This window comes from Caloenas nicobarica, chromosome 35 (genome assembly GCF_036013445.1).
Source record: "Caloenas nicobarica isolate bCalNic1 chromosome 35, bCalNic1.hap1, whole genome shotgun sequence".
NCBI classification, from domain to species: Eukaryota; Metazoa; Chordata; class Aves; order Columbiformes; family Columbidae; genus Caloenas; species Caloenas nicobarica.
The window spans coordinates 1-26,581 of record NC_088279.1 but is presented as its reverse complement, the minus strand read 5'-3'; the positions used below and the strand labels follow the sequence as shown (position 1 = coordinate 26,581).

Below are 26,581 nucleotides of genomic sequence, written 5' to 3'. Positions count from 1 at the left end.
CAGCGGCGCTTTTGGAGACGTCACCGAAGCTCCTGGAGATGCCACCACCATGGTCGGCGTTGTCACTGCGTCCCCCATAAGTGACAATGACGACGTCACCACCAATGGGGATGTTAATACGGGGGGGACGGGTCAACCCGTTGTCACCTGCGGCCCTTGGGACCCTTGGGGACGCGTCACCGAAGCCCCTTTAGATGCCACCACCATGGGCGATGTTGTCACTGTGTCACCGGGATGTGACAATGTGGTGGGTGTGACCGATGGGGACGTCGCTGTGGGGGCGACTGGTCAACCCAGTGTCACCAGTGACCCAACTGGGGCCACAACTGGTGTCTATGGGGGTGACGTCAACACAATGGGGTTTGTCACCACGGCCCCGGTTGGTGACAAAGTCCTTGCGGTGACCAATGGGGACGTTTCTATGGGGGTGACTGGTCAACCCAGTGTCCCCAGTGACCAACCCAGTGTGACCAGTGACCAACCCAGTGTCACCAGTGACCCCAGCGGCGCTTTTGGGGACGTCACCGAAGCTCCTGGAGATGCCACCACCATGGTCAACGTTGTCACCGCCTCCCCCATAGGTGACAATGACGACGTCATCACCAAGGGGGACGATAATACGGGGGGGATGGGTCAACCCGTCGTCACCTGCGGCCCTGGGGACACTTGGGGACGCGTCACCGAAGCCCCTTTAGATGCCACCACCATGGGCAACGTTGTCACCGTGTCACCGGGATGTGACAATGTGGTGGGTGTCACCAATGGGGACATCGCTGTGGGGGCGACTGGTCAACCCAGTGTCACCAGTGACCCAACTGGGGCCACAACTGGTGTCTATGGGGGTGACGCCAACACAATGGGGTTTGTCACCACGGCCCCGGTTGGTGACAAAGTCCTTGCGGTGACCAATGGGGACGTTGGTATGGGGGGGACGGGTCAACCCAGTGTCCCCAGTGACCAACCCAGTGTCACCAGTGACCCCAGCGGCGCTTTTGGGGACGTCACCGAAGCCCCTGCAGATGCCACCACCATGGTCGACGTTGTCACCGTGTCACCAGGAGGTGACAATGACGACATCACCACCAATGGGGATGTTAATATGGGGGGGACGGGTCAACCCGTTGTCACCTGCGGCCCTTGGGACCCTTGGGGACGCGTCACCGAAGCCCCTTTAGATGCCACCACCATCGGCGACGTTGTCACCGTGTCACCGGGATGTGACAATGTGGTGGGTGTGACCGATGGGGACGTCGCTGTGGGGGCGACTGGTCAACCCAGTGTCACCAGTGACCCAACTGGGGCCACAACTGGTGTCTATGGGGGTGACGCCAACACAATGGGGTTTGTCACCACGGCCCCGGTTGGTGACAAAGTCCTTGCGGTGACCAATGGGGACGTTGGTATGGGGGGGACTCGTCAACCCAGTGTCCCCAGTGACCAACCCAGTGTCCCCAGTGACCAACCCAGTGTCACCAGTGACCCCAGCGACGCTTTTGGAGACGTCACCGAAGCTCCTGGAGATGCCACCACCATGGTCAACATTGTCACTGCGTCCCCCATAGGTGACAATGACGACGTCACCACCAATGAGGACAATAATACGGGGGACACCGTGTCACCGGGATGTGACAACGTGGGGGGTGTCACCAATGGGGACGTTGATATGGGGGGGACGGAGCCACCAAGTGTCACCAGTGACCCCGCTGGGGCCACAACTGGCGTCTATGGGGGTGACGCCCACACAATGGGGTTTGTCACCACGGCCCCCGGCGCTGCCGACGACGTCGCCCCCGCGGCCCCGGCCCCTCCCCCGCTCTGCCCGCCCCCTCCCCCCCCCGCCACCCTGCGGGCGGGGCCGCAGGGACTCAGCGGCGCCGCCCCCCCGCTGCGGCCCCTCCCCCTCCTGCTGCTGCCCCTCCCCCTGCTGCTGCGCTGAGGGACCCAGGAGTTCGGGGGGACCCAGGAGTTCGGGGAGGGACACAGGAGTTCGGGAGGGACACAGGAGTTCGGGGGGACCCAGGAGTTCGGGAGGGACCCAGGCGTCCGGGAGGGGACCCAGGAGTTCGGGAGGGACCCAGGAGTTTGGGCCCCACCCCCCCACTCCCCAGTTGTAACTAATAAAACTCAACGTGATTGGCCGCCTCTGTGTGATGTCATTGGGGGGGACCCAGGTGTCCGGGGGGACCCAGGAGTTCGGGAGGGACCCAGGAGTTCGGGGGGGACCCAGGAGTTCGGGGAGGGACCCAGGAGTTCGGGAGGGACCCAGGAGTTCGGGGGGGACCCAGGAGTTCGGGGGAGGGCGGGGTTTGCCCGGAGGCTCCGCCCCCTGCCCAGGTCCCTCCCGAACGCCTGGGTCCCCCCGAACTCCTGGGTCCCTCTGGGACGCCTGGGTCCCTTTTTTTTTTTTTTGGGAGGGGAGAGGGGAATCTATGGGTCAGGAGAGACCTATGGGTCAGATCTATGGGTTGAATGGGAAACTACGGGGCAGGAGGTGTCTCTATGGGGCCCGAATGCCTGGGTCCTTTTTGTGGGGCCCGGACGCCTGGGTCCCCTCTGTGGTGTCTCCCCCCGCCGCCTTATTTCTCTCTAATTAACGAAAGTTCATTAATTGGCGCTGGCTCGGTGGGGGGAGGGGAGCCCGAACGCCTGGGTCCCACCCCTCCCCCCCCGCCCCGCCCTGCCCCCCGGGGGGACCCAGGCGTTCGGGCCCCACCTGTGTGGGGCAGGGCGGGGCGCCCCTCCTCCCCCCGCTATGGGGTGAGTCACTTGGGGGGTGAGTCAGGGCTGGGCCGGGGGGGGGGAATCCATGGGGCTGGGTTATGGGGCGGATCTATGGGGCAGGGTTATGGGGCTGGGTTATGGGGCGGATCTATGGGGCAGGGTTATGGGGCTGGGTTATGGGGCGGATCTATGGGGCAGGGTTATGGGGCGGATCTATGGGGCAGGGTTATGGGGCTGGGATGTGGGGCGGATCTATGGGGCAGGGTTATGGGGCTGGGATATAGGGCAGATCTATGGGGCAGGAGCTGGGGGGCTGAGTTATGGGGCAGGATCAATGGGGCAGGGGGTGTCAGGGATCTATGGGGCAGATCTATGGGACCAGGACTATAGGAGAGATCTATGGGGCAGAGCTACGGTGCGGATCCGTGGGTTGGATCTATGGGGGGGGGGGGTCAGGGATCTATGGGGCAGAGCTACGGGGCAGATTTCTGGGGAGTAGCTACGGGGCAGAGCTGTGGGGCAGGATCTATGGGGCAGATGTATGCGGCGGGGTTCTGGGGCGGCTCTATGGGGCCGGGCTATAGCACAGCTCTATGGGGCAGGATCTATGGGGCAGATGTATACGGCGGGGTTCTGGGGCGGCTCTATGGGGCCGGGCTATAGCACGGATCTATGGGGCAGGATCTATGGGGCCGGCTCCGTGGGTCATTGACCCCTATGGGGCGGGTCCCCCCCCGGCGGCCCCGCCCCGGCCCCGCCCGCTTCCCGCACCCATAAGTGGGGGCGGCAGCCGCGCCCCACGGAACAGCCGCGATGTGGGGCCGGGATGTGGGGGGAGCCCCGGGGGGGCTGCGGCTGCTGCTGCTGCTGCTGCTGCCAGGTGGGCCGGGGGCACTTGGGGGGCTGGGGGGCACTTGTGGGTCTGGGGCACTTGTGGGGCTGGGGGGGGACTTGGGGGGCTGGCGTGGAGGTTGTCACGGGGCCGGGTGTGGGGCAGGATCTATGGGGCTGGATCTGTGGGGACAGGAGCTATGGGGCAGGGGGATATCAGGGCTCTATAGGGCTGGATCTGTGGGGCAGGGGGGCGTCAGGGCTCTGTGGGGCTGGATCTATAGGGCCGGATCTGTGGGGCAGGGGGGCGTCAGGGATCTGTGGGGCTGGATCTATAGGGCCGGATCTGTGGGGCAGGGGAGCGTCAGGGCTCTGTGGGGCTGGATCTATAGGGCCGGATCTGTGGGGCAGGGGGGTGTCAGGGCTCTGTGGGGCTGGATCTATAGGGCCGGATCTGTGGGGCAGGGGAGCGTCAGGGATCTGTGGGGCTGGATCTATAGGGCCGGATCTGTGGGGCAGGGGGGCGTCAGGGATCTGTGGGGCTGGATCTATAGGGCCGGATCTGTGGGGCAGGGGAGCGTCAGGGCTCTGTGGGGCTGGATCTATAGGGCCGGATCTGTGGGGCAGGGGGGCGTCAGGGATCTGTGGGGCTGGATCTATAGGGCCGGATCTGTGGGGCAGGGGGGCGTCAGGGCTCTGTGGGGCTGGATCTATAGGGCCGGATCTGTGGGGCAGGGGGGTGTCAGGGATCTGTGGGGCTGGATCTATAGGGCCGGATCTGTGGGGCAGGGGGGTGTCAGGGCTCTGTGGGGCTGGATCTATAGGGCCGGATCTGTGGGGCAGGGGGGTGTCAGGGCTCTGTGGGGCTGGATCTATAGGGCCGGATCTGTGGGGCAGGGGAGCGTCAGGGCTCTGTGGGGCTGGATCTATAGGGCCGGATCTGTGGGGCAGGGGGGCGTCAGGGCTCTGTGGGGCTGGACCTATGGGCTGTATCTCTCTATGGGGCAGGTTCTATGGGTCTATCTCTATGGGGCAGGATGTATGGCTCTATATCTCTCTATGGGGCAGGATCTATGGGTCTGGAGTGCCTGAGCTGTGGGTCAGACACCGGGGGCTGCGATGGGGCCGAAATGGTCTCGTGCCCCCCAGAGAGCGACGTCTGCGTCGAGGCCCTTGGGGCCGTGGTCTGGAGTGAGTCCCGGACGCCGGGGTCCCTTCTGTGGGGCCCGGACGCCTGGGTCCCCTGGGGGGGGTGTGGGGCTGGACGCCTGGGTCCCGTATCGGGGGGGAATGGGGGAGTCCCGGATGCCTGGGTTCCCTGTTGGGGAGGGGATCGGAGGGTCCCGGGACGCCTGGGTCCTTTTTACGGGGGGGGCGGGAAAGGGGTCCCGGACGCCTGGGTTCCTCCCGGACACCTGGGTCCCCTATGGGGGGTGTGGGGCTGGACGCCTGGGTCCCATATGTGGGCGTGGGGGGGGGGTTCCCCGGATGCCTGGGTCTGTTTTATGGGGGGAGATGGTGTGGGGCCCGGATGCCTGGGTCCTTTCTATAGGGCCCAGACACCTGGGTCCCCTATGGGGTGGTGAAATGTGCGGCCCGAACTCCTGGGTCCCTCCCGAACGCCTGGGTCCCTCCCCGGACTCCTGGGTCCCTCCCACACTCCTGGGTCCTCCCGCACTCCTGGGTCCCTCCCGCACTCCTGGGTCCCTCCCCGCACTCCTGGGTCCCCCCCCGAATGCCTGTGTTCCCCCGAACGCCTGGGTCCCCCCGCACTCCTGGGTCCCCCCGAACACCTGGGTCCCCCCGCACTCCTGGGTCCTCCCGAACTCCTGGGTCCCCCCGGACGCCTGGGTCCTCCCGCACTCCTGGGTCCCTCCCGCCCTCCTGGGTCCCCCCGAACGCCTGGGTCCCCCCGGATGCCTGGGTCCCCCCGCACTCCTGGGTCCCTCCCGCACTCCTGGGTCCCCCCCCGAACGCCTGGGTCCCCCCGGATGCCTGGGTCCCTCCTGGACGCCTGGCTCCCTCCCACACTCCTGGGTCCCCCCGCCCTCCTGGGTCCCCCCCCAAACGCCTGGGTCCCCCCGCCCTCCTGGGTCCCTCCCCGCACTCCTGGGTCCCCCCGAACGCCTGGGTCCCCCCGCCCTCCTGGGTCCCCCTGCACGCCTGGGTCCCCCCGGACGCCTGGGTCCTCCCGCACTCCTGGGTCCCTCCCACACTCCTGGGTCCCTCCCGAACGCCTGGGTCCCCCCGCCCTCCTGGGTCCCCCCGCACGCCTGGGTCCCCCCGCACTCCTGGGTCCCCCCGAACGCCTGGGTCCCCCCGCACGCCTGGGTCCCTCCCGGACGCCTGGGTCCCCCCGGATGCCTGGGTCCCTCCCCGCACTCCTGGGTCCCCCCGCCCTCCTGGGTCCCCCCGCCCTCCTGGGTCCCCCCGCACTCCTGGGTCCCCCCCGAACGCCTGGGTCCCCCCGCACTCCTGGGTCCCCCCCGAACGCCTGGGTCCCCCCGAACGCCTGGGTCCCCCCGCCCTCCTGGGTCCCTCCCGGACGCCTGTGTCCCCGCAGGCCACGGGCGGTTCTGGCTGGGGGGGCGGGGCTGTGGGCGGGGCCAGCCCGGCGGCCACGCCCGCGCGCTGCAGCTGGCCGGGCTGGTGCTGTTCTCCCGCCGGCGCCACTGCCGGGGGGGGCGGGGCTGCAACCGCGACCTGCCGCTCGGCCAGCAGGAGGCGCTGCCCGCCGCCGGTACGGCAGGGGGGCGGGGGCGGCGGGGGGTCAGCGGGGTCAGCGGGGTCAGGGGGGTCAGGGGGGTCAGGGGGGTCAATGGGGTCAGTGGGGTCAGGGGGGTCAGTGGGGTCAGTGGGGTCAGGGGGGTCAATGGGGTCAGTGGGGTCAGGGGGGTCAGTGGGGTCAGGGGGGTCAGGGGGGTCAGTGGGGGGACTGGGGGGGCAATGGGGTTAATGGGGGGACTGGGAGGGTCAATGGGGGTCAATGGGGATCAATGGGGGGTCTGGGGGGGGCAATGGGGTTAATGGGGGGACTGGGGGGACAATGGGGTCAATGGGGGTCAATGGGGGGTCTGGGGGGGGCAATGGGGTCAATGGGGGGACTGGGGGGACAATGGGGTCAATGGGGGTCAATGGGGGGGGCAATGGGGTTAATGGGGGGACAATGGGGGTCAGTGGGGGGTCAATGGGGTCAGTGGGGTCAATGGGGGGACTGGGAGGGTCAATGGGGTCAATGGGGGGTCAGTGGGGTCAGTGGGGTCAGTGGGGGGACCGGGGGGGGCAATGGGGTCAATGGGGGTCAATGGGGGGTCTGGGGGGGTCAATGTGGGTCAATGGGGGTCAATGGGGATCAATGGGGGGTCTGGGGGGGGCAATGGGGTCAATGGGGGGTCTGGGGGGGGTAATGGGGTTAATGGGGGGACTGGGGGGACAATGGGGTCAATGGGGGTCAATGGGGGGACTGGGGGGACAATGGGGTCAATGGGGGTCAATGGGGGGACTGGGGGGGGCAATGGGGTTAATGGGGGGACTGGGGGGGCAATGGGGTCAATGGGGTCAATGGGGGTCAATGGGGGGTCTGGGGGGGGCCATGGGGTCAATGGGGGGACTGGGGGGGGCAATGGGGTCAATGGGGGTCAATGGGGTCAATGGGGGTCAATGGGGGGACTGGGAGGGTCAATGGGGGGAAGTGGGAGGGAACTGGTTTATACTGGGAGGGAACTGGGAGGAACTGGAGGAGACTGGGAGGGGTTAGAAGGGACTGGGGGGACTGGGCTGAACCGGGTTATCCCGGTTTATCCCGGTCCCCGCTGACCCCGCTGACCCCGCTGACCCCTCTGACCCCGCTGACCCCACTGACCCCTCTGACCCCACTGACCCCTCTGACCCCCCTGACCCCCCTGACCCCGCTGACCCCACTGACCCCTCTGACCCCACTGCCCCCCCGACCCCCCTGACCCCACTGACCCCTCTGACCCCCCTGACCCCCCCGACCCCGCTGGCCCCGCTGACCCCACTGACCCCCCTGACCCCCCTGACCCCCCCGACCCCGCTGGCCCCGCTGACCCCACTGACCCCCCTGACCCCGCTGACCCCTCTGACCCCCCTGACCCCTCTGACCCCACTGACCCCTCTGACCCCCCTGACCCCGCTGACCCCGCTGACCCCGCTGACCCCCCTGACCCCTCTGACCCCTCTGACCCCTCTGACCCCCCTGACCCCGCTGACCCCTCTGACCCCTCTGACCCCTCTGACCCCCCTGACCCCGCTGACCCCTCTGACCCCACTGACCCCGCTGACCCCTCTGACCCCTCTGACCCCCCTGACCCCCCGACCCCTCTGACCCCCCTGACCCCACTGACCCCGCTGACCCCTCTGACCCCCCTGACCCCTCTGACCCCACTGACCCCCCTGACCCCTCTGACCCCCTGACCCCTCTGACCCCCCCGACCCCGCTGACCCCGCTGACCCCGCCCCCGCGCGCAGGCGGCGCGGGCCCGGCCCCGCCCACGGGGCTGCGCTGCTTCGGCTGCCCGGACACGGGCGCGTGCCGGCCGCCCCGCGTGCTGCGCTGCCCCGGGGAGCTGCGCGCCTGCTTCCGTGGCAACGTCACCCTGACGCTGGGTACCGGCCAACGGGAGCGCGGCGGCGGGGCGGGGCGCGGGGCGGGGGCCAATGGGAGGGAGGGGGCGGGGCTGGGGAGGGCGGGGACCAATGGGAGGGAGGGGGCGGGGCTGGGGAGGGCGGGAGCCAATGGGTGGGCGGGGGCGGGGCTGGGGAGGGCGGGGACCAATGGGAGGGAGGGGGCGGGGCTGGGGAGGGCGGGAGCCAATGGGTGGGCGGGGGCGGAGCTTCAGAGGGCGGGGGCCAATGGGAGCGCGGGGGCGGGGCTGGGGGGGGTGGGGGCCAATGGGAGGGAGGGGGCGGGGCTGGGGAGGGCGGGAGCCAATGGGTGGGCAGGGGCGGAGCTGCAGAGGGCAGGGGCCAATGGGAGCGTGGGGGCGGGGCTGGGGAGGGCGGGAGCCAATGGGAGGGAGGGGGCGGGGCTGGGGAGGGCGGGAGCCAATGGGTGGGCGGGGGCGGAGCTTCAGAGGGCGGGGGCCAATGGGAGCGCGGGGGCGGGGCTGGGGGGGGTGGGGGCCAATGGGAGGGAGGGGGCGGGGCTGGGGAGGGCGGGAGCCAATGGGTGGGCAGGGGCGGAGCTGCAGAGGGCAGGGGCCAATGGGAGCGTGGGGGCGGGGCTGGGGAGGGCGGGAGCCAATGGGAGGGAGGGGGCTGGGGAGGGTGGGAGCCAATGGGAGCGCGGGGGCGGGGCTGGGTGGGAGCCAATGGGAGCATGAGGGCAGAGCTGCAGAGGGCGGCAGCCAATGGGAGCGCGGGGGCGTGGCCGGGGAGGGGGCGGGGCCGAGCGATCCCATTGGCTGCTAATCGGGGGGGGGGCGTGGCCTCCTGGTTGCCACGGCGACCACACGGCGGGGGGGGGGTCCCTAGCGGTCGCCACGGCGAGCGGCCCCATGGGAACGCAGGAACACGCCCCCCCCGCCCGATCTGCGCCCCCTGTAGGCGGCCGGCGGCTGTGGCGGGAGGTCCGGGGCTGCGCCCGCGAGGCGAACTGCTCCGCGGAGCCGCGGGGGGACGGCGACGCGGCGCTGAGCGGCTCCTGCTGCACCGGAGACCTCTGCAACGGGCCCGGGCCCGACGACGGCGACGACGGCACCAACAACGGCACCGACGGCCTCTTCGCCCCCGACCTGCCCCGCCTGCAGCTCCTGCCCCACGGCCGCGCCCCCGCGGGCGGCGACGGCACCGGCAAGATGGCTGCCGGACGGGGAAACATGGCCGCCGGGGGCGGCGGGGTCAACGGTGACGTCAATGGGGTCAACGGAAGCGTCAATGGGGTCAACGGTGATGTCAACGGGGTCAACAGTGATGTCAATGGGGTCAACGGTGGCGTCAATGGGGTCAACGGAAGCGTCAACGGGGTCAACGGTGGCGTCAATGGGGTCAATGGTGATGTCAACGGGGTCAACGGAAGCGCCAACGGGGTCAACGGTGGCGTCAATGGGGTCAATGGTGACGTCAACGGGGTCAACGGCGACGTCAACGGGGTCAACGGAAGCGCCAACGGCGACGTCAAAGGTGATGAGGCCGGCGCCAATATGGCCGCCGGTGTCAATGGTGGGCTGGTTGGGGTCAATGGGGTCAAGGGTGATGTCAACGGGGCCAACGGAAGCGCCAACGGGGGCGTCAATGGGGTCAACGGAAGCCTCAAACGTGATGAGGACGGCGCCAATATGGCTGCCGGTGTCAATGGCGGGGTCATCAGGGTGACGTCAACGGGGTCAATGGTGACGTCATAGCGGTCAATGGTGACGTCAACGGGGTCAACGGTGACGTCAACGGGGTCAATAGTGACGTCAACGGGGTCAATGGTGACGTCATAGCGGTCAATGGTGACGTCATAGGGGTCAACGGTGACGCCGTCGGGGTCAACGGAAGCGCCAACGGGGCCAACAGTGACGTCAGCGGGGCCAGCGGTGACATCACAGGGCTCAACAGTGACGTCACAGGGGTCAACGGTGACGTCACAGGGGTCAACGGAAGCACCAGCGGGGTCGGCGGCGACGTCACCGGCGGCCGCGCTGGAACCAATATGGCCGCCGGCGCCAATGGGAGCGTCGGCGACGGTGACGTCAGCGGCAAGATGGCGGCGGGGCGGGCCGGGCGCCCCCCGGAGGGCCAGGGCGGCACCGAGGGCGCGGTGGGGCGGGGCCACCCGGGGGGCGGGGCCTCCTGGCTCCTCCCCCTCCTGCTCCTGCCCCTCCTCTAGAGGGGGCGGGGCCAGGCAAGCCCCGCCTTCCCCCCCCCCAGCCAATAAACGGTTGTGGTGGAACGAGGGGGCGGGGCCTGCTCATTGGGGGCGGGGCCCCCCCGGACGCCTGGGTCCCCCGCTTTGGGCCATTTCTCCCCGTTTTGGGGCCATTTCCCTCAATTTTGGGTGCATTTCCCTTCATTTCGGGCCCATTTCGGGTTCATTTCTCCCCGTTTTGGGTCCATTTCTCCCCATTTTTGGCCCATTTCCCTTCATTTCGGGCCCATTTCCCCCCATTTCGGGTCCATTTCCCCCCATTTCGGGTCCATTTCCCCCCATTTTTGGCCCATTTCCCCCCATTTTTGGCCCATTTCCCCCCATTTCGGGTTCATTCCTCCCCACTCAGGCTCAATTTCCTCCCATTTCAGGTCCCTTTCTCCCCATTTTGGGTCCATTTCTCTTGTTTCTGGGGCCATTTTAGGACCTTTTCCCGCCATTTTCAGCCACTGACCCCATTTTGGGCCCATTTCCCCCCATTTTGGGCCCATTTCCCCCCATTTTGGGCCCATTTCCCCCCATTTCGGGCCCATTTCTCCCCATTTCGGGCCCATTTCTCCCCATTTTGGGCCCATTTCCCCTCATTTCGGGCCCATTTCCCCCCATTTTGGGCCCATTTCCCCCTCATTTCGGGCCCATTTCCCCTCATTTCGGGCCCATTTCCCCCCATTTTGGGCCCATTTCCCCCCACTTTGGGATCCCCCCTTTACACTTTGGGGCAATTTCCCCCCATTTCAGGACCTTTTCCCCCCCATTTCAGGACCTTTTTTCCCCCATTTCGGGTCCATTTCCGCCCATTTCGGGTCCCCCCCGAAGCTCTCCCGTTCCCCCAACCCCCCGTTTTGGGCCCATTTCCCCCCATTTTTGGCTCATTTCAGCCCAGAACCGTCGGCAAATCCTTTATTGGGCTCCTCAGTGCTTCTTGCCGGCGGCCGCCACCTGCGAACGAGGCCAAAGCGGCCGGAATTGGGCAAAGAGCCACGGAACGCCGCGCGGGGGCGCTCCAACACGGGCGGCTTTGCCCGGAACCGCGGGAATTCGCCCCGAAACGCACCTGCCCGGCGATTCGGTCCAGGTCCCGCTGGCCCTGGGGGGTCAGTTTGCGCCCGCTGGGGAAAAACGGGGAAAAACGGGGGAAAAACGGGTCCGTGAGACAAAAACGGGCATTTCTACAAAAAGGGGGGAGGGGGGGATAAAGGGATTGACGGAAAAATGTGGGGGTTTGGGGGAAAAAGGGCATAACAGTAAAATAAAACTAAAAAAAATTAAACGAATAATTTAAAAAAATAAATAAATAAGAAATGAAAGCAATAAAGAGGGGGGAATCGGTTAAAGGGGGAAGTGGGGAGGAAAAGGGATTTTGAAGGGGAAAAAAAATGGGGATTTTGGGGGGAAAAATGCTTTTTTTGGGGGGAGAAACGGGGAGGTTTTGGGGGAAGAAATGGGGATTTTTTAGGGGAAAAAAGGAATTTTTTTGAGGGAAAAAAAGGAATTTTTTTGAGGGAAAAAAAAGGAATTTTTTTGAGGGAAAAAAAAGGAATTTTTTTGAGGGGAAAAAAAAGGAATTTTTTTGAGGGGAAAAAAAAGGAATTTTTTTGAGGGGAAAAAAAAGGAATTTTTTTGAGGGAAAAAAAAAGGAATTTTTTTGAGGGAAAAAGGACTTTTGGGGGGGGAAACAGTTTTTTTAGGGTGAAAAAGGGGAGGGGTTTTTGGGGAAAAGGGGGGAAATTGATATTTTTTTGGGGAAAAAGGGGAGTCTGGAGGACAAAAAAGTGGATTTTTGAGAAGGAAAAATGGGAATTTCTGAGGAAAAAAGGGATTTTTTGCAGCAGGAAAAAGGAATTTTTTTGAGGGGAAAAGAGATTTTTTGGAGGGAAAGGAGATTTTGGGGGTAAAAAAGGGATTTTTTTTTAAAGAAAGGTTTTAAAGTGAAAAAACTATTTTAAAAGTGAAAATGTGAATTTTTTGGGGGGGTGGAACTGGCATTTTTTTGGGGAAAAAGGGATTTTCTTTTGAAAAGTTTGATTTCAAAGAGGGAAAAAAAGATTTTAAAAGTGAAAGCGGGATTTTTTGGGGGGAAAAGGGGGATTTTTAAAGGGAAACCCAAACATTTTAAAGGGAAAACCAAGGGGCTTTAAAACCAGGATTTTAAAGGGGAAACCAAAATATTTTAAAGGGAAAGCCAAAGATTTTAAAGGGAAAACCCAAAGGATTTTAGAGCAAAAAACCCCCAAAAGCGCCACCCAAACAGGCTGCTGAAGCCCCAAAGTGCCCCAAAGCAGCGGAAATAAAGCTCTGAAGAGCCAGAAAAGCCCCAAAAGAGGGGTTTTTTGGCCCGAAACTGACCCGTCCTGGTCGCGCTCCACCATGCGCAGCCCCTCGAGCGCCTGCAGCACCCGCCGGGCCACGGAGCCCGAACCGCGGCTGAAGCGACTGGGCCGGACCCCCCGGCGCTGCCGCCCCCCGTACACGGCGGTCAGGGCTCCGGAGCCGGCGCCGCCGCGGAGATAAAGGTGACGGGCGGCCGAGGCTGCGGGGGGAGAGAACAGGGTCAGATGCAACCGGGAACCCCCCCGTACGTAGGGGTTAGAGATGGTTTGGAACTGGGAATGAACTGGGAAATGGGACCCCCCCGCCCTCGCTGGGAACCAGCCCTAGGTAGACCTGGCAGCCCTGGGTAGACCTGGCAGCCCTGGGTAGACCTGGCAGCCCATGGGGAGGTACCAGGAGATGGGGGTGTTAGGATTGGGAATAACTCCCCAGGAACACACTGAGGCTGCGGGGGAAAGGAACAGGGTCAGATGCAACCGAGAACCCCCCCATACGTAGGGGTTAGAGCTGGTTTGGAACTGGGAATGAACTGGGAAATGCGACCCCCCCGGCTTGGGAACCAGCCCTGGGTAGACCTGGCAGCCCTGGGTAGACCTGGCAGCCCATGGGGAGGTACCAGGAGATGGGGGTGTTAGGATTGGGAATAACTCCCCAGGAACACACTGAGGCTGCGGGGGGAGAGAACAGGGTCAGATGCAACCGGGAACCCCCCCATACGTAGGGGTTAGAGCTGGTTTGGAACTGGGAATGAACTGGGAAATGGGACCCCCCTGGCTTGGGAACCAGCCCTGGGTAGACCTGGCAGCCCTGGATAGACCTGGCAGCCCATGGGGAGGTACCAGGAGATGGGGGTGTTAGGATTGGGAATAACTCCCCAGGAACACACTGAGGCTGCGGGGGGAGAGAACAGGGTCAGATGCAACCGGGAACCCCCCCGTATGTAGGGGTTAGAGCTGGTTTGGAACTGGGAATGAACTGGGAAATGGGACCCCCCTGGCTTGGGAACCAGCCCTGGGTAGACCTGGCAGCCGGGGGAAGCTGCAGGGGGGACACTGGGAAATGGGGGGGTTAGAACTGGGAATAAACCCCAGTAACACACTGGGAAACACCTCCAGTAGCAGCCCAGGAATGGGAAACCCCCTGTACACTGGGAAACCCCCTGTACACTGGGTTAGAACTGGGAACCAGGGTTAGAACTGCGAACGGAACTGGGAAGGGAACTGGAAAGTGGGGATCAAAACTGGGAATGGAACCAGGGGTTAGGACTGGGAATGGGACTGGGGGTTAGAACTGGGAAGGGAACTGGGAAGGGAACTGGGACTGGGGGTTAGAACTGGGAAGGGAACTGGGGATTAGAACTGGGAAGGGAACTGGGGATTAGAACTGGGAAGGGAACTGGGGATTAGAACTGGGAAGGGAACTAGGAACTGGGGGTTAGAACTGGGAATGGGACTGGGGGTTAGAACTGGGAATTAGAACTGGGAATGGAACTGGGGGTTAGAACTGGGAATGGAACCAGGAATGGAACCGGGAACAGAACTGGGAACGCCTCGGTAAGCCAGTTACCGAGAGGACCAGAACCATGAACCCCCCCAGTAACCGATAACCAAGGGGATGGGCCCCAGTAACTCATCCCCCCCGGTAACCAGGACCCCCCCGGCCCCCGTGACCCACCGGCCCGTGTGTAGAACCAGTTCTCATCGTACGGCGCCAGCTCCTTGTGCTTGGCCAGTTTCACCGTGTCCGCCCATTCCGGAACCTTCAGCTTCCCCGACCTGAGGGGGGGGAAACGACCGGTAACGGCACCGGAGACACTGGGGACACCCCCGGGGACACGGGAACCACCCCCAGGATCCCTTTAGGACCCTGGGGAGCCTCTTTAAGACCCCGGGGATCCCTTTAAGACCGCGGGGATCCCCTCTAGGACCCTGGGGAGCCCCTCTAGGATGCCGGGGAGCCCCTGGGGATCCCCTGAGGATCCCTTTAGGACCCTGGGGATCCCTTTAGGACCCCGGGGAGCCCCTTTAGGACCCCGGGGAGCCCCTGGGGATCCCCTTTAGGACCCTGGGGATCCCTTTAGGACCCCGGGGATCCCCTCTAGGACCCCGGGGAGCCCCTGGGGATCCCTTTAGGACCCCGGGGAGCCCCTCTAGGACCCTGGGGAGCCTCTTTAAGACCCCGGGGAGCGCCTCTAGGACCCTGGGGAGCCCCTGGAGATCCCTTTAGGACCTGGAGAGCCCCTTTAGGACCCCGGGGATCCCTTTGGAACCCCGGGGAGCCCCTGGAGATCCCCTTTAAGACCCTGGGGATCCCTTTAGGACCCCGGGGATCCCCTCTAGGATCCCGGGGAGCCCCTCTAGGACCCTGGGGAGCCCCTCTAGGACCCTGGGGAGCCCCTGGGGAGCCCTTTAGGACCCCGGGGATCCCCTCTAGGATCCCGGGGAGCCCCTCTAGGACCCTGGGGAACCTCTTTAAGACCCCGGGGATCCCTTTAAGACCCCGGGGATGCCCTCTAGGACCATGGGGAGCCCCTGGGGATCCCCTGAGGATCCCTTTAGGACCCTGGGGAGCGCCTCTAGGACCCTGGGGAGCCCCTGGAGATCCCTTTAGGACCTGGAGAGCCCCTTTAGGACCCCGGGGATCCCTTTGGAACCCCGGGGAGCCCCTGGGGATCCCCTTTAGGACCCTGGGGATCCCTTTAGGACCCCGGGGATCCCCTCTAGGATCCCGGGGAGCCCCTCTAGGACCCCGGGGAGCCCCTGGGGATCCCTTTAGGACCCCGGGGAGCCCCTTTAGGACCCCGGGGAGCACCTCTAGGATCCCGGGGAGCCCCTCTAGGACCCTGGGGAGCCTCTTTAAGACCCCGGGGATCCCCTCTAGGACCATGGGGAGCCCCTGGGGATCCCCTGAGGATCCCTTTAGGACCCTGGGGAGCCCCTGGAGATCCCTTTAGGACCTGGAGAGCCCCTTTAGGACCCCGGGGATCCCTTTGGAACCCCGGGAAGCCCCTGGGGATCCCTTTAGGACCTGGAGAGCCCCTTTAGGACCCTGGGGATCCCCTCTAGGACACCGGGGAGCCCCTGGGGATCCCTTTAGGACCCCGGGGAGCCCCTTTAGGACCCCCAGGACCCTCCCGAGAGACACCAGGACCGCCCCCCCGCTAACAACCCCGTCTCCCCCCGCCCCAATCCGGTTCCCGCTCCCCCCCCCCCCCCCCCCCCCAACTCACTTTTTAAGGAAAGCGGCCAACGCCCGCACGAACTCCTGCTGGTTCACGTCCTTCACCGTCACCCCCGGCATCTGCGGGGACACAAAGGCCGCTCAGCCCCCGGCGGGACCGGGATCCAGCTCCCCGCCCCCGCCCCCGTTACCGACCGCGCTGCCGCTTCCTCGCTGGGCGCCGCAGGAAGAGGCGGAGCTTAGGACCGCGCCGGGGGTAGGCGCCGCGCCGCGAGTCTCGCGAGAGCCTCTCCACCAATCCGCGGCGGCGAGACTGCGCGCTGACCAATGGGCGGCGAGAGGGGGCGGGACATCTGTAGTTCCGCCCCCCCCGCCCCCGCAGCGAAATGGTGGCGCCCAGCATCACGTGGTCTCTCCACCACCACCCCCCCCCGCGCGCTGGGATTGGTTCCGCCTCGCTCCGCCCCCCGCCGCTGATTGGCTGCCGCGCGGAAAGGGCGGGAAGCCGCCCTCGCGTTGCAAGCGCGGCGCTGATTGGCTCCCCGCTCCGCCCCGCCGTTACAACGCGCGTCCTGATTGGCCGCGGGGGGAAAAGCGGCAACGTGCCGGGCAGGCGGCTGCGAGGCGGCCCCGCCGAGCGACCCCCCGGGCGGCTTCGGCGTCACCGCGGCGCCTTTTTGGGGCCAAACGGGCGGGTTTTGGTGCCTGGGCACCGCCCGCGGGCCCCTGGGGCCGTGCGCAAAACGCCACGCCCCCCCGAGCGGCGGCGGGGCCGTGCGCAAAACGCCCCCTCAGAGCGGCCGTGGGGCCGTGCGCAAAGCCCCGCCTCCCCGCTCCCATTGGCTGGGCCGGCGAGGCGCCGCGCTGCCATTGGCTGGGCCGCGAGGCGCCGCGCTGCCATTGGCCGAGGCGCCGCGGGGCCCCGCCCACCGCCCGCCGCTCCGGCCGGTTCGCGGCTCATTTGGCGTCGGGAGCCGCTGCGGGCGGGCGCCGCCGCTCCAGGTGCGTTCGGGGCGCGGCCCCGGGGGCCCCACGGGGTCCCCACGGGGTCCCTGTGCCACCCCATGGTGTCCCCATGGTGTCCCCATGGTGTCCGTGTGTCCCCAGGCCACCCCCGTGGTGCCCCCATGGTGCCAATGTGCCCCCATGCTGTCCGTGTGCCCCTAGGCCACCCCTATGGTGTCCCCAAGGGTGTCCTGGTGTCCCCATGGTCCACATGTGTCCCCAGGCCACCCCTGTGGTGTCCCCATGATGTCCCCGTGTCCCCAGGGTGTCCCTGGAGTGTCCCCAAGGGTCTGCCTGTGTCCCCAGGCCACCCCTATGGTGTCCCCAGGGTGTCCTGTTGTCCCAACGGTGTCCCCATGGTGCCCCCATGGTGCCCATGTGTCCCCAGGCCACCCCTGTGGTGTCCCCATGATGTCCTGATGTCCCCACAGTGTCCCTGTGCCACCCTTATGGTGTCCCCGTGGTGTCTCCATGCTCCCCACGTGTCCCCAGCCCACCCCTATGGTGTCCCCATGGTGTCCCCATGGTGCCCATGTGTCCCCAGGCCACCCCTGTGGTGTCCCCACGATGTCCTGGGGTCCCCACGGTGTCCCCATGGTGTCCCCATGCTGTCCTTATGTCCCCAGGCCACCCCTGTGGTGTCCCCATGATGTCCCCGTGTCCCCATCGTGTTCCTGTGCCACCCCTATGGTGTCCCCATGGTGCCCATGTGTCCCTAGGCCACTCCTATGGTGTCCCCATGGTCCCCACATGGTCCCCATGTGTCCCCAGGCCAACTCTGTGGTGTCCCCAGGGTGTCCTGATGTCCCCACAGTGTCCCTGTGCCACCCCTATGGTGTCCCCAGGGTGTCCCCATGGTGTCCCCATCATGTCCCTGTGCCACCCTATGGTGTTCCCACTGTGTCCCCATGGTGTCCCCACGGTGCCCATGTGTCCCTAGGCCACCCCTATGGTGTCCCCAGGGTGTCCTGATGTCCCCATGTGTCCCTGTGCCACCCTATGGTGTCCCCACAGTGTCCATGTGTCCCTGTGCCACCCCTGTGGTGTCCCCAGGGTGTCCCTGTGTCCCCAAGGGTGTCCCCAAGGGTGTCCTGGTGTCCCCAGGGTGTCCCTGTGCCACCCCTGTGGTGTCCCCAGGGTGTCCCTGTGTACCCACCGTGTCCCTGTGGTGTCCCCACATCATCCCTGTGTCCCCAAGGGTGTCCCCGTGTCCCCATGTGTCCCCGTGCCACCCCTGTGGTGTCCCCAGGGTGTCCCCGTGTCCCCCTCCCCATATCCCCCCTTCACCCCGCCCCCTCCCCCCCGCCAGCCAATCACAGACAGGAGGGCGGGGCCAGCACGCCAAAGACCTTTTATGGAAAGCCCCGCCCCCGGCCCCGCCCCCTTTTCCCGCGGGGCGGGGCTTGGAATGCTCAGCGGGCCCCGCCCCCCGGCGGGGAGGTGGGCGGAGCTTCGGCGGCGGGGGCGGAGTCGGAGGGCTCGGGGGGCGGGGCCGGCTCGGGGGGCGGGGCGTGATCGGGGGGCGGGGCGTGGTCGGGGGGCGGGGCGTGGTCGGGGGGCGTGGCCGCCTGCATGATCTTCTGGCGGACCTCGCGGATCTTGAGCTGCAGACACACCTTGGTGGGGAAGATGTCGGCGAAGCGCGACTGGAACGCGGCCGTGGCCTGGGCTGGACGGACAGACGGACAGCGGGAGTTAGGACGGACAGGGGGACAGCGGGAGTTAGGATGGACAGGGGGACAGCGGGAGTTAGTATGGACGGGGACAGCGGGTGTTGGGGACGGACAGGGGGACAGCGGGTGTTAGGATGGACAGGGGGACAGCGGGAGTTGGGGATGGACAGGGGGACATTGGGAGTTAGGATGGACAGGGGGACAGCGGGTGTTGGGGACGGACAGGGGGACATTGGGAGTTAGGACGGACAGGGGGACAGGGGGTGTTAGGGACGGACAGGGGGACAGCAGGCGTCAGGGACAGACGGGGACATTGGGAGTTAGGATGGACAGGGGGACAGGGGATGTTGGGGACGGACAGGGGACAGTGGAACGGACGGGGGACAGGGGGACATGGGGACAGGGGGATATGGGGACAGGGGGACATTGGGCGTCAGGGACGGACAGGGGACAGGGGGTCTTAGAGATGGACAGGGGGACAGACGGGGACAAGGGGTGTTAGGGACAGACAGGGGACAGCGGGACGGACAGGGGGACAGACAGTGGACATTGGGGCTGGACGGACAGGGGGTGTCAGCGATGGACAGGGGGACATTGGGGCTGGGGACAGACAGGGGACATTGGGCATCAGGGATGGACAGGGGGACATTGGGAGTTAGGATGGACAGGGGGACAGCGAGTGTTAGGGACGGACAGGGGGACACGGGGACAGGGGGACATTGGGCGTTGGGGACGGACAGAGGACAGGGGGTCTTAGAGATGGACAGGGGGACAGACGGGGACAGGGGGTGTTAGGGACGGACAGGGGGACAGGGAGAGCCCGTTTCCCCCAACTTTGGGCCCATTTCCCCCACTTTGGGCCATTTCCCCCCCAACTTTGGGCCCATTCGGCCCCCCGCCCCCTCCCCGCTCCGCCCCACGCGCGTTTTTGCCTCATTCTGGGTGTTTTTGCCCCGTTCCAGCGCACCGGAGGGGAAGAAGCCGTGCTCCTGGAACAGCTGCATGACCAGCGCCCGCCGCTGGTCCAACGTGCGGCGCAGCGACGAGAACGGCACCTTCTCGAACTCCAGCTCCCCCAGGACGTCGTCCCCGTCCCCCCCTGCGGCAAATCCGCCCCAGCGGTGAGTCCCCGCGCCCCAAAACCCCCAAATCCACCCCAAAACTGAACCTGACGCCGCCCCGGGGACCAAAACCGCCCCAAATCCACCCCAAAAACCCCCAAATCCACCCCAAAACTGAACCCGCTGCCACCCTGGGGACCAAAACTGCCCAAAACGGCCCCAAATGGCCCCAAAATCCCCCCAAAAACTGAACCCCCCACTGCCCCGGGGACCAAAACTGCCCCAAAAACCCCCAAAATCCACCCGAAACTGAACCCAGATGGCACCAAAACTGCCCCAAATCCACCCAAAAACTGACCCCAAACGGCTCCAAAACTGCCCGAAATCCCCCCAAAAACTGACCCCAAACAGCTCCAAAATTGCCCAAAATCCACCCAAAACTGAACCCAAAAAATCCCCTTTTCTGAGCAAAATCCCCCCAAAAATCACCCCTGGGAAAGGGGGAAAACCCCCAAATCTCCCTAAAATACCAGGGCGACCCCCCAAGTTTTGGGGTCCCCCAATGAACAGACTAGGACACCCCCAAATAATAATGGGGTGACCCCAAATCCCCCATTTCTGACCCATTTTGCCCCAAATCCCCCCCAAAACCCCCCATAGGAAGGTGGGGACCCCCCCAGACCCCTCCAGATTTCGGGGTCCCCCCCATAAACCAAATGGGCCACCCCCAAATAATAATGGGGTGACCCCAAATAACCCATTTCTGACCCATTTCCCCCCAAATCTCCCCCCAAAACCCCCCATAGGAAGGTGGGGACCCCCCCAGACACCCCCAAATTTTGCGGTCCCCCCAATAATCTGATGGGGCCACCCCCAAACAATAACGGGGTGACCCCCCAGCCCCCCAAATGCCCCCAAAACCCCCGTTTCTGACCCATTTCCCCCCCAAATCTCCCCCCAAACCCCCCGTAGGAAGGTGGGGACCCCCCAGATTTCGGGGTCCCCCTCACCGGGCCGCTCGAAGGTGAAGACGTCGCCCTCGCACTTGGCGCTTTTCGGGGTGTTGGGCTCGGAGCCGCAGCTGGAGCGGCGGCGCAGGCGGCGCTTGGGCGACCCGGGGTCCTCGGGGTCCCCGTCTGCGGAAACGCGCCCAAAATCACCCAAATTCACCCGAAAATTCCACCCCACATCCCCCGGGGACCAAAATGGCCCCAAAACCGCCCAAATCCATCCAAAGCTGAACCCAAACGGTCCCAAAATTGCCCAAAATCCGCCCAAAAACTGAACCCAAATGGTCCCAAAATCCACCCAAAATCCACCCAAAAACTGAACCCAAAAGGCCCAAAATCCACCCGAAAATTCCACCCTCTGCCTCCCCAAAACGGCCCCAAAATGACCCCGAAACCGACCGAAATCCACCCAAACTGAACCCAAATGGCCCCAAATCAGCCCAAAAATGACCCAAAGAAAACCCCCAAATGGCCCCAAACCAGCACAAAATGACCCCAAAACCCACCCCGAGACCGGCCCCAAATCGCCCCAAATCAGCCCCAAAATAACCCCAAGAAACCCCAAAAAAGTCCCCAAAACATCACCCAAAACAGCACAAATCACCCCAAAAACCCCCAAATTCCCCCAAATTCCCCAAATTGCCGCAAATTGCCCCAAAGTTGCCGTTACCGTTGGAGTTCTTGTGCTTCTTGCGGTAGCTGCCCAGGATGGCGCGGGGGGAAATCGACCCCCAAAACCCCCCAAATTCCCCCCAAAAACCCCCAAATTCCCCCCAAATTTCCCCCAACCCCAACCCCCCCGAACCCCCGAACGCCCCAACGCCCCAAATTGCCGCAAATTGCCCCAAAGTTGCCGTTACCGTTGGAGTTCTTGCGCTTCTTGCGGTAGCTGCCCAGGATGGCGCGGGGGGACGTGGCCAGCGCCTGCAGGGTGGGCGAGGGCAGCGCGTCCTCGGGCCGGAACTCGGGGAGCTCGGCAAAGCGGCCCTCGAAATCCACCTCCGAAAGGACCCTAAAGCCCCGGAATTTGACCCAAAATGAGCCCCAAACTGCCCTCGAAATCCACCTCCGAAAGGACCCTAAAGCCCCGGAATTTACCCCAAAATGAGCCCCAAACTGCCCCTCGAAATCCACCTCCGAAAGGACCCTAAAGCCCCGGAATTTACCCCAAAATGAGCCCCAAACTGCCCCTCGAAATCCACCTCCGAAAGGACCCTAAAGCCCCGGAATTTGACCCAAAATGAGCCCCAAACTGCCCCTCGAAATCCACCTCCGAAAGGACCCTAAAGCCCCGGAATTTGACCCAAAATGAGCCCAAAACTGCCCCTCGAAATCCACCTCCCAAAGGACCCTAAAACCTCGGAATTTACCCCAAAATGAGCCCCAAACTGCCCCTTGAAATCCACCTCCGAAAGGACCCTAAAGCCCCGGAATTTGACCCAAAATGAGCCCCAAACCCAGCCCAAACTGCCCCTCGAAATCCACCTCCGAAAGGACCCTAAAGCCCCGGAATTTGACCCAAAATGAGCCCCAAACTGCCCCTCGAAATCCACCTCCGAAAGGACCCTAAAACCCTGGAATTTGACCCAAAATGAGCCCCAAACTGCCCCTCGAAATCCACCTCCGAAAGGACCCTAAAGCCCCGGAATTTGACCCAAAATGAGCCCCAAACTGCCCCTCGAAACCCACCTCCCAAAGGACCCTAAAACCCTGGAATTTGACCCAAAATGAGCCCCAAACTGCCCCTCGAAATCCACCTCCGAAAGGACCCTAAAGCCCCGGAATTTGACCCAAAATGAGCCCCAAACCCAGCCCAAACTGCCCCTCGAAATCCACCTCCGAAAGGACCCTAAAGCCCCGGAATTTGACCCAAAATGAGCCCCAAACTGCCCCTCGAAATCCACCTCCGAAAGGACCCTAAAACCCCGGAATTTGACCCAAAATGAGCCCCAAACTGCCCCTCGAAATCCACCTCCGAAAGGACCCTAAAACCCCGGAATTTGACCCAAAATGAGCCCCAAACCCAGCCCAAACTGCCCCTCGAAATCCACCTCCGAAAGGACCCTAAAGCCCCGGAATTTGACCCAAAATGAGCCCCAAACTGCCCCTCGAAATCCACCTCCGAAAGGACCCTAAAACCCCGGAATTTGACCCAAAATGAGCCCCAAACTCCCCCAAACTGCCCCTCAAAATCCATCTCCAAAAGGACCCTAAAGCCCCAGAATTTGACCCAAAATGAGCCCCAAACTGCCCCTCGAAATCCACCTCCAAAAGGACCCTAAAGCCCCGGAATTTGACCCAAAATGAGCCCCAAACTGCCCCTCGAAATCCACCTCCGAAAGGACCCTAAAGCCCCGGAATTTGACCCAAAATGAGCCCCAAACCCAGCCCAAACTGCCCTCGAAATCCACCTCCGAAAGGACCCTAAAACCCTGGAATTTGACCCAAAATGAGCCCAAACTCCCCCAAACTGCCCCTCAAAATCCATCTCCAAAAGGACCCTAAAACCCCGGAATTTGACCCAAAATGAGCCCCAAACTGCCCCTTGAAATCCACCTCCGAAAGGACCCTAAAGCCCCGGAATTTACCCCAAAATGAGCCCCAAAATGAGTCTGAAACTGCCCCCGAACTGCCCCAAACTGCCCCTTGAAATCCACCTCCGAAAGGACCCTAAAACCCGAGAATTTACCCCAAAATGAGCCCCAAACCCAGCCGAAGCTGCCGCAAACTGCCCCTCGAAATCCACCTCCCAAAGGACCCTAAAACCCCAGAATTTACCCCCAAGTGAGCCCAAACTGCCTCTCGAAATCCACCTCCGAAAGGACCCTAAAGCCCCGGAATCCACCCCAAAATCAACCCCCGACTGACCTTAACCTGCCCCCAAGCTGCCCCTGGAAACCCCCCGGCGCGGGACCCCAAAACGCCCAATTCACCCCAACAGCAACACCCCGCCCCCTCCCCAGGCCACGCCCCTCCCAAACCACGCCCCCTCCCCAGGCCACGCCCCCTCCCAAACCCCGCCCCTCCCCAGACCACGCCCCCTCCCCAAGCTCCACCCCCTCCTCAATCCCCGCCCCCAGATCTGCATTTTAAAGCCTTTAAGGCCCCAGGGCCTGCCCCCCGCAGGCCCCGCCCCCTGCAAGCCCCGCCCCCTCCCCGGCCCCGCCCCCAGCAGGCCCGCCCCCCCCGCAGGCCCCGCCCCCTCCCCGGCCCCGCCCCCCGCAGGCCCCACCCCCGCTCACTTGTCCACCGAGTCGAAGGTTTTCTTGAGGGGGGCGGCCGCACTTTCTGCTTCTTCCCCTCGGGGGGGGCGGGGCCGCGGGGGGCGGGGCCTGAGAGGGGGCGGGGCCGGGCGAGGAGGGGGCGGGGCCGGCGGGGGGGGCGGCTCCGGGCGCCACTCGGGGAACTTGGCCTGGGCGGGGGGGGGCGGGGGGGCACGTGTTAATTGATTGATTACAGGTTTAATGAACGGAAGGGGATTAAGTGGGGGGGGAGGGGCGACTCACCGGCTCGGCGGGGGCGGGGCTGGGCGGAGCCTCCTCGCTGGGGGGGAGGGGGGAGCGGTGGGGGGTGGGGGAGGGGCGGCGGGGGGGGGGAGGGGAGGAGGCGGGGGAGGGGCGGGGGAGGGGCGGGGTCGGGCGGGGGGCGGGGCGGCCCCTCGTAGCAGCCAATGGGGATGGAGGCCACGGCGGCCTTGACCTTCTGGGGGGGCTTGGGGGGGGCCGGGGGGGGCGGGGCGGGAACGCCAGGGGGGCTGCGGGGGGAGGGGCTGCGTCAGAACACGCCCCGCCCCCCTCATTTACATACGCAGCCCCACCTGCTTCCCAGAGCCACGCCCCTTTCAGCCACGCCCCCGTCTAGCCCTGCCCCCATGGCCCCACCCCTTCCTCATCCACCATAAACCCACCTGCTTTTTAGCCCCGCCCACTTTTTAAACCCCGCCCCCTCAGCCACACCCCTCCCCACAAACCTCAGCCCCATGTTAGCCCCGCCCCCTCGCTCGACCACGCCCCCTCCCTGCCCCCGCCCCCGTGTCCTGTGGCCCCGCCCCCCCAAGCCCCGCCCCCTCTACCTGGCGCCCCCTGGGGGGCGGGGCCGCCCTTGGGCAGGATGGGCGGGGCTGCGGCGGGGGCGGTTCCCGCCACGCTGTAGACCAATCCGGGGGCGGGGGTGGAGCCCGGGGGGGCGGAGCCGGAAGGGGCGGGGCCGGGGTAGATGGCGGCCAAGACGGGACCCCCGGAGGGGGGAGGCGGCAGCTGGGGGGGGGGCAGGGGGGGGGCGGGGGCCAGCAGGGGGCTCTGCCCTGGGGGGAGGGGCGGGGTCAGCTCCCCATTTGCCCCCGCCCCCTATTGGCCCCTCCCCCACCCCATCGGCCCCTCCCCCAGCCCCCATTGAGCTCCCACCCCCCACCCTTCCCCCAGCCCCTCCCCCACCCCCCCTTTACCCCTCCCCCCCCTTCACCCCATTCCCTCCCATTGGCCCCTCCCCCCGCCGCGGGCCCCTCCCCCGCCCCATCAACCCCTCCCCCCCCCATTTACCTCCTTCTTCCCAACCCCTCCCCCAGGCCCATTGAGCCCCATCATTCCCCTGCCCCTCCCCCACCCCTTGGCCCCTCCCCCAGCCCTTGGCCCCTCCCCCAGCCCTTGGCCCCTCCCCCCTCACCGGGCAGCAGCGTGAACCCCACGAAGGCGGCGGTGGGTGGGGGAGGGGCGGCGGCGGCGGCGGCGGCGGGGGGAGGGGCGGCGGGGGAGGGGCGGGGTGCACGTAGGCGATGCGGGCGGGGGAGGGGAGCAGCACCTTGGGCGGCGGCCCCGCCCCGGCCCCGCCCCCCCCGGCCCCGCCCCCCCCCGCGGGGCTCAGCTGGATGATCTGGGGGGGGAGGGGGGCGTTAGTGGGGGTGGGGGAGGGGAAAAGGGGGCCGTGGGGGGAGGGGCGGCACGTACCTTTCCGGTGGGCGGGGCCGCGGCAAAGGGCGGGCGGGCGGGGCCGGGGGGCGGGGCCACGGGAACCAGCACCTTCCCGGGGAGGAGGGGGGCGGGGGGAGGGGCTGGGGGACGGGAGGGCGGGGTCAGTGGGGGAGGGGCGGCCACACCCCCTCCGACCCGGCCCCTCCCCCCGCCCCGCCCCTCCCCCCAGCTCCTACCTTTGGGGGCGGAGCCGGCGGCCGCGGCGGGGGAGGCGCCCTTCCCGTTGGTGGGGGAGGGGAGGGCGAAGTGCAGGGCGGGGGCGGGGCTCGGGGGGGGAGGGGCGGCGCCGGGGGCCCCCCCTTTAGCGTGGGGGAGGGGCGGGGGGGGCAGGATGTACTGGACCTGGGCCAGGGGGGCCCCGGCCCCTCCCCCTCCCGCCTTGGCCGGGGGGGGGCGGGGCCTGGAGGAGGCCCAGCGGGGGGAGGGGCCCGTTGGGCCCCGCCCCTCCACCCCCCGCGCCGGGGGGTTGGGCCAAGAACTGCACGGGGGGGGCAGGAGGGTCACGGGGGGGCCCGGCCCCGCCCCTCCCCCCGCCCCGCCCCCCGCCCCTCCCCCCGCGGCGGGGGGGTGGCCCCGCCCTCCCGGCGAGGGGGGGGGAGGGGCCGGGCGGATGGGGGGGGGAGGGGCAGCGCCTCCCGCCGCCCCCGCCCCTCCCCCCCCGCCGCCAGCTCAGCCGCCCCTCCCCCCCCGGCGCTGTCGGCCCGTTTGCGGCGGGGGGGGGGCGGGGGGTGGGGGAGGGGCGGCTCCAGCTCCGGGGGGGGGGCGGGGCGGGGGGGGAGGGGGCGCCGGCGGGAACAACTTCCGGGGGAAGGGCTGGAATGGGGGGGAGGGGCGGGGTCAGAGAGGGGGGAGGGGCCACGCGGAGCCCCACCCCCCCACCCCATAGACACCCCTCAGCCCCTCCCCCCACATGGACCTGTGACCCCTCCCC

At 65.9% G+C, this 26,581-nt stretch overlaps 3 protein-coding genes and 1 long non-coding RNA gene across 7 annotated transcripts; 1 reads left to right on the top strand and 3 right to left on the bottom strand.

Annotated features, from left to right (window-relative positions):
* The first annotated feature begins 2,205 nt into the window (after positions 1-2,205).
* On the top strand, positions 2,206-11,598 carry LOC136000788 (uncharacterized PE-PGRS family protein PE_PGRS10-like). 3 transcript variants are annotated; one of them, XM_065654751.1, is made up of 6 exons: positions 2,206-2,757; positions 4,621-4,743; positions 6,116-6,292; positions 8,041-8,178; positions 9,118-9,693; positions 10,020-11,598. In XM_065654751.1, the coding sequence occupies exons 2-6, from the start codon at positions 4,626-4,628 to the stop codon at positions 10,382-10,384; spliced, it is 1,374 nt and encodes a 457-aa protein (XP_065510823.1). In that variant the 5' UTR covers positions 2,206-2,757; positions 4,621-4,625; the 3' UTR covers positions 10,385-11,598. The 3 variants fall into 3 exon arrangements, with proteins under 3 accessions (XP_065510823.1, XP_065510822.1, XP_065510821.1); XM_065654750.1 differs by having other exon boundaries at positions 2,206-2,773; XM_065654749.1 differs by lacking the exons at positions 2,206-2,757; positions 4,621-4,743 and having other exon boundaries at positions 5,009-6,292.
* RPS19 (ribosomal protein S19) lies at positions 11,307-16,798 on the bottom strand. 2 transcript variants are annotated; one of them, XM_065654753.1, is made up of 6 exons: positions 16,795-16,798; positions 15,984-16,054; positions 14,429-14,529; positions 12,770-12,953; positions 11,478-11,532; positions 11,307-11,362 (listed from the first exon to the last, which is right to left on the bottom strand). In XM_065654753.1, the coding sequence occupies exons 2-6, from the start codon at positions 16,052-16,054 to the stop codon at positions 11,336-11,338; spliced, it is 438 nt and encodes a 145-aa protein (XP_065510825.1). In that variant the 5' UTR covers positions 16,795-16,798; the 3' UTR covers positions 11,307-11,335. The 2 variants fall into 2 exon arrangements, with proteins under 2 accessions (XP_065510825.1, XP_065510824.1); XM_065654752.1 differs by lacking the exon at positions 16,795-16,798 and adding an exon at positions 16,130-16,208.
* Positions 16,799-18,273: 1,475 nt separating this feature from the next.
* LOC136000760 (protein capicua homolog) lies at positions 18,274-26,050 on the bottom strand (the record flags this gene model as incomplete). The annotated part of the gene is made up of 9 exons (XM_065654715.1): positions 18,274-18,608; positions 19,580-19,711; positions 20,684-20,809; positions 21,544-21,695; positions 23,926-24,095; positions 24,190-24,226; positions 25,446-25,552; positions 25,627-25,730; positions 25,827-26,050. Coding segments are annotated over 9 exons (1,309 nt in total), but the record flags the coding sequence as incomplete, so codon positions are not given.
* On the bottom strand, positions 24,310-25,423 carry LOC136000862 (uncharacterized). Its single transcript, XR_010607750.1, has 3 exons — positions 25,346-25,423; positions 24,756-24,986; positions 24,310-24,437 (listed from the first exon to the last, which is right to left on the bottom strand). It is a non-coding gene; the product is annotated as an uncharacterized LOC136000862 (long non-coding RNA).
* Positions 26,051-26,581: the final 531 nt, after the last annotated feature.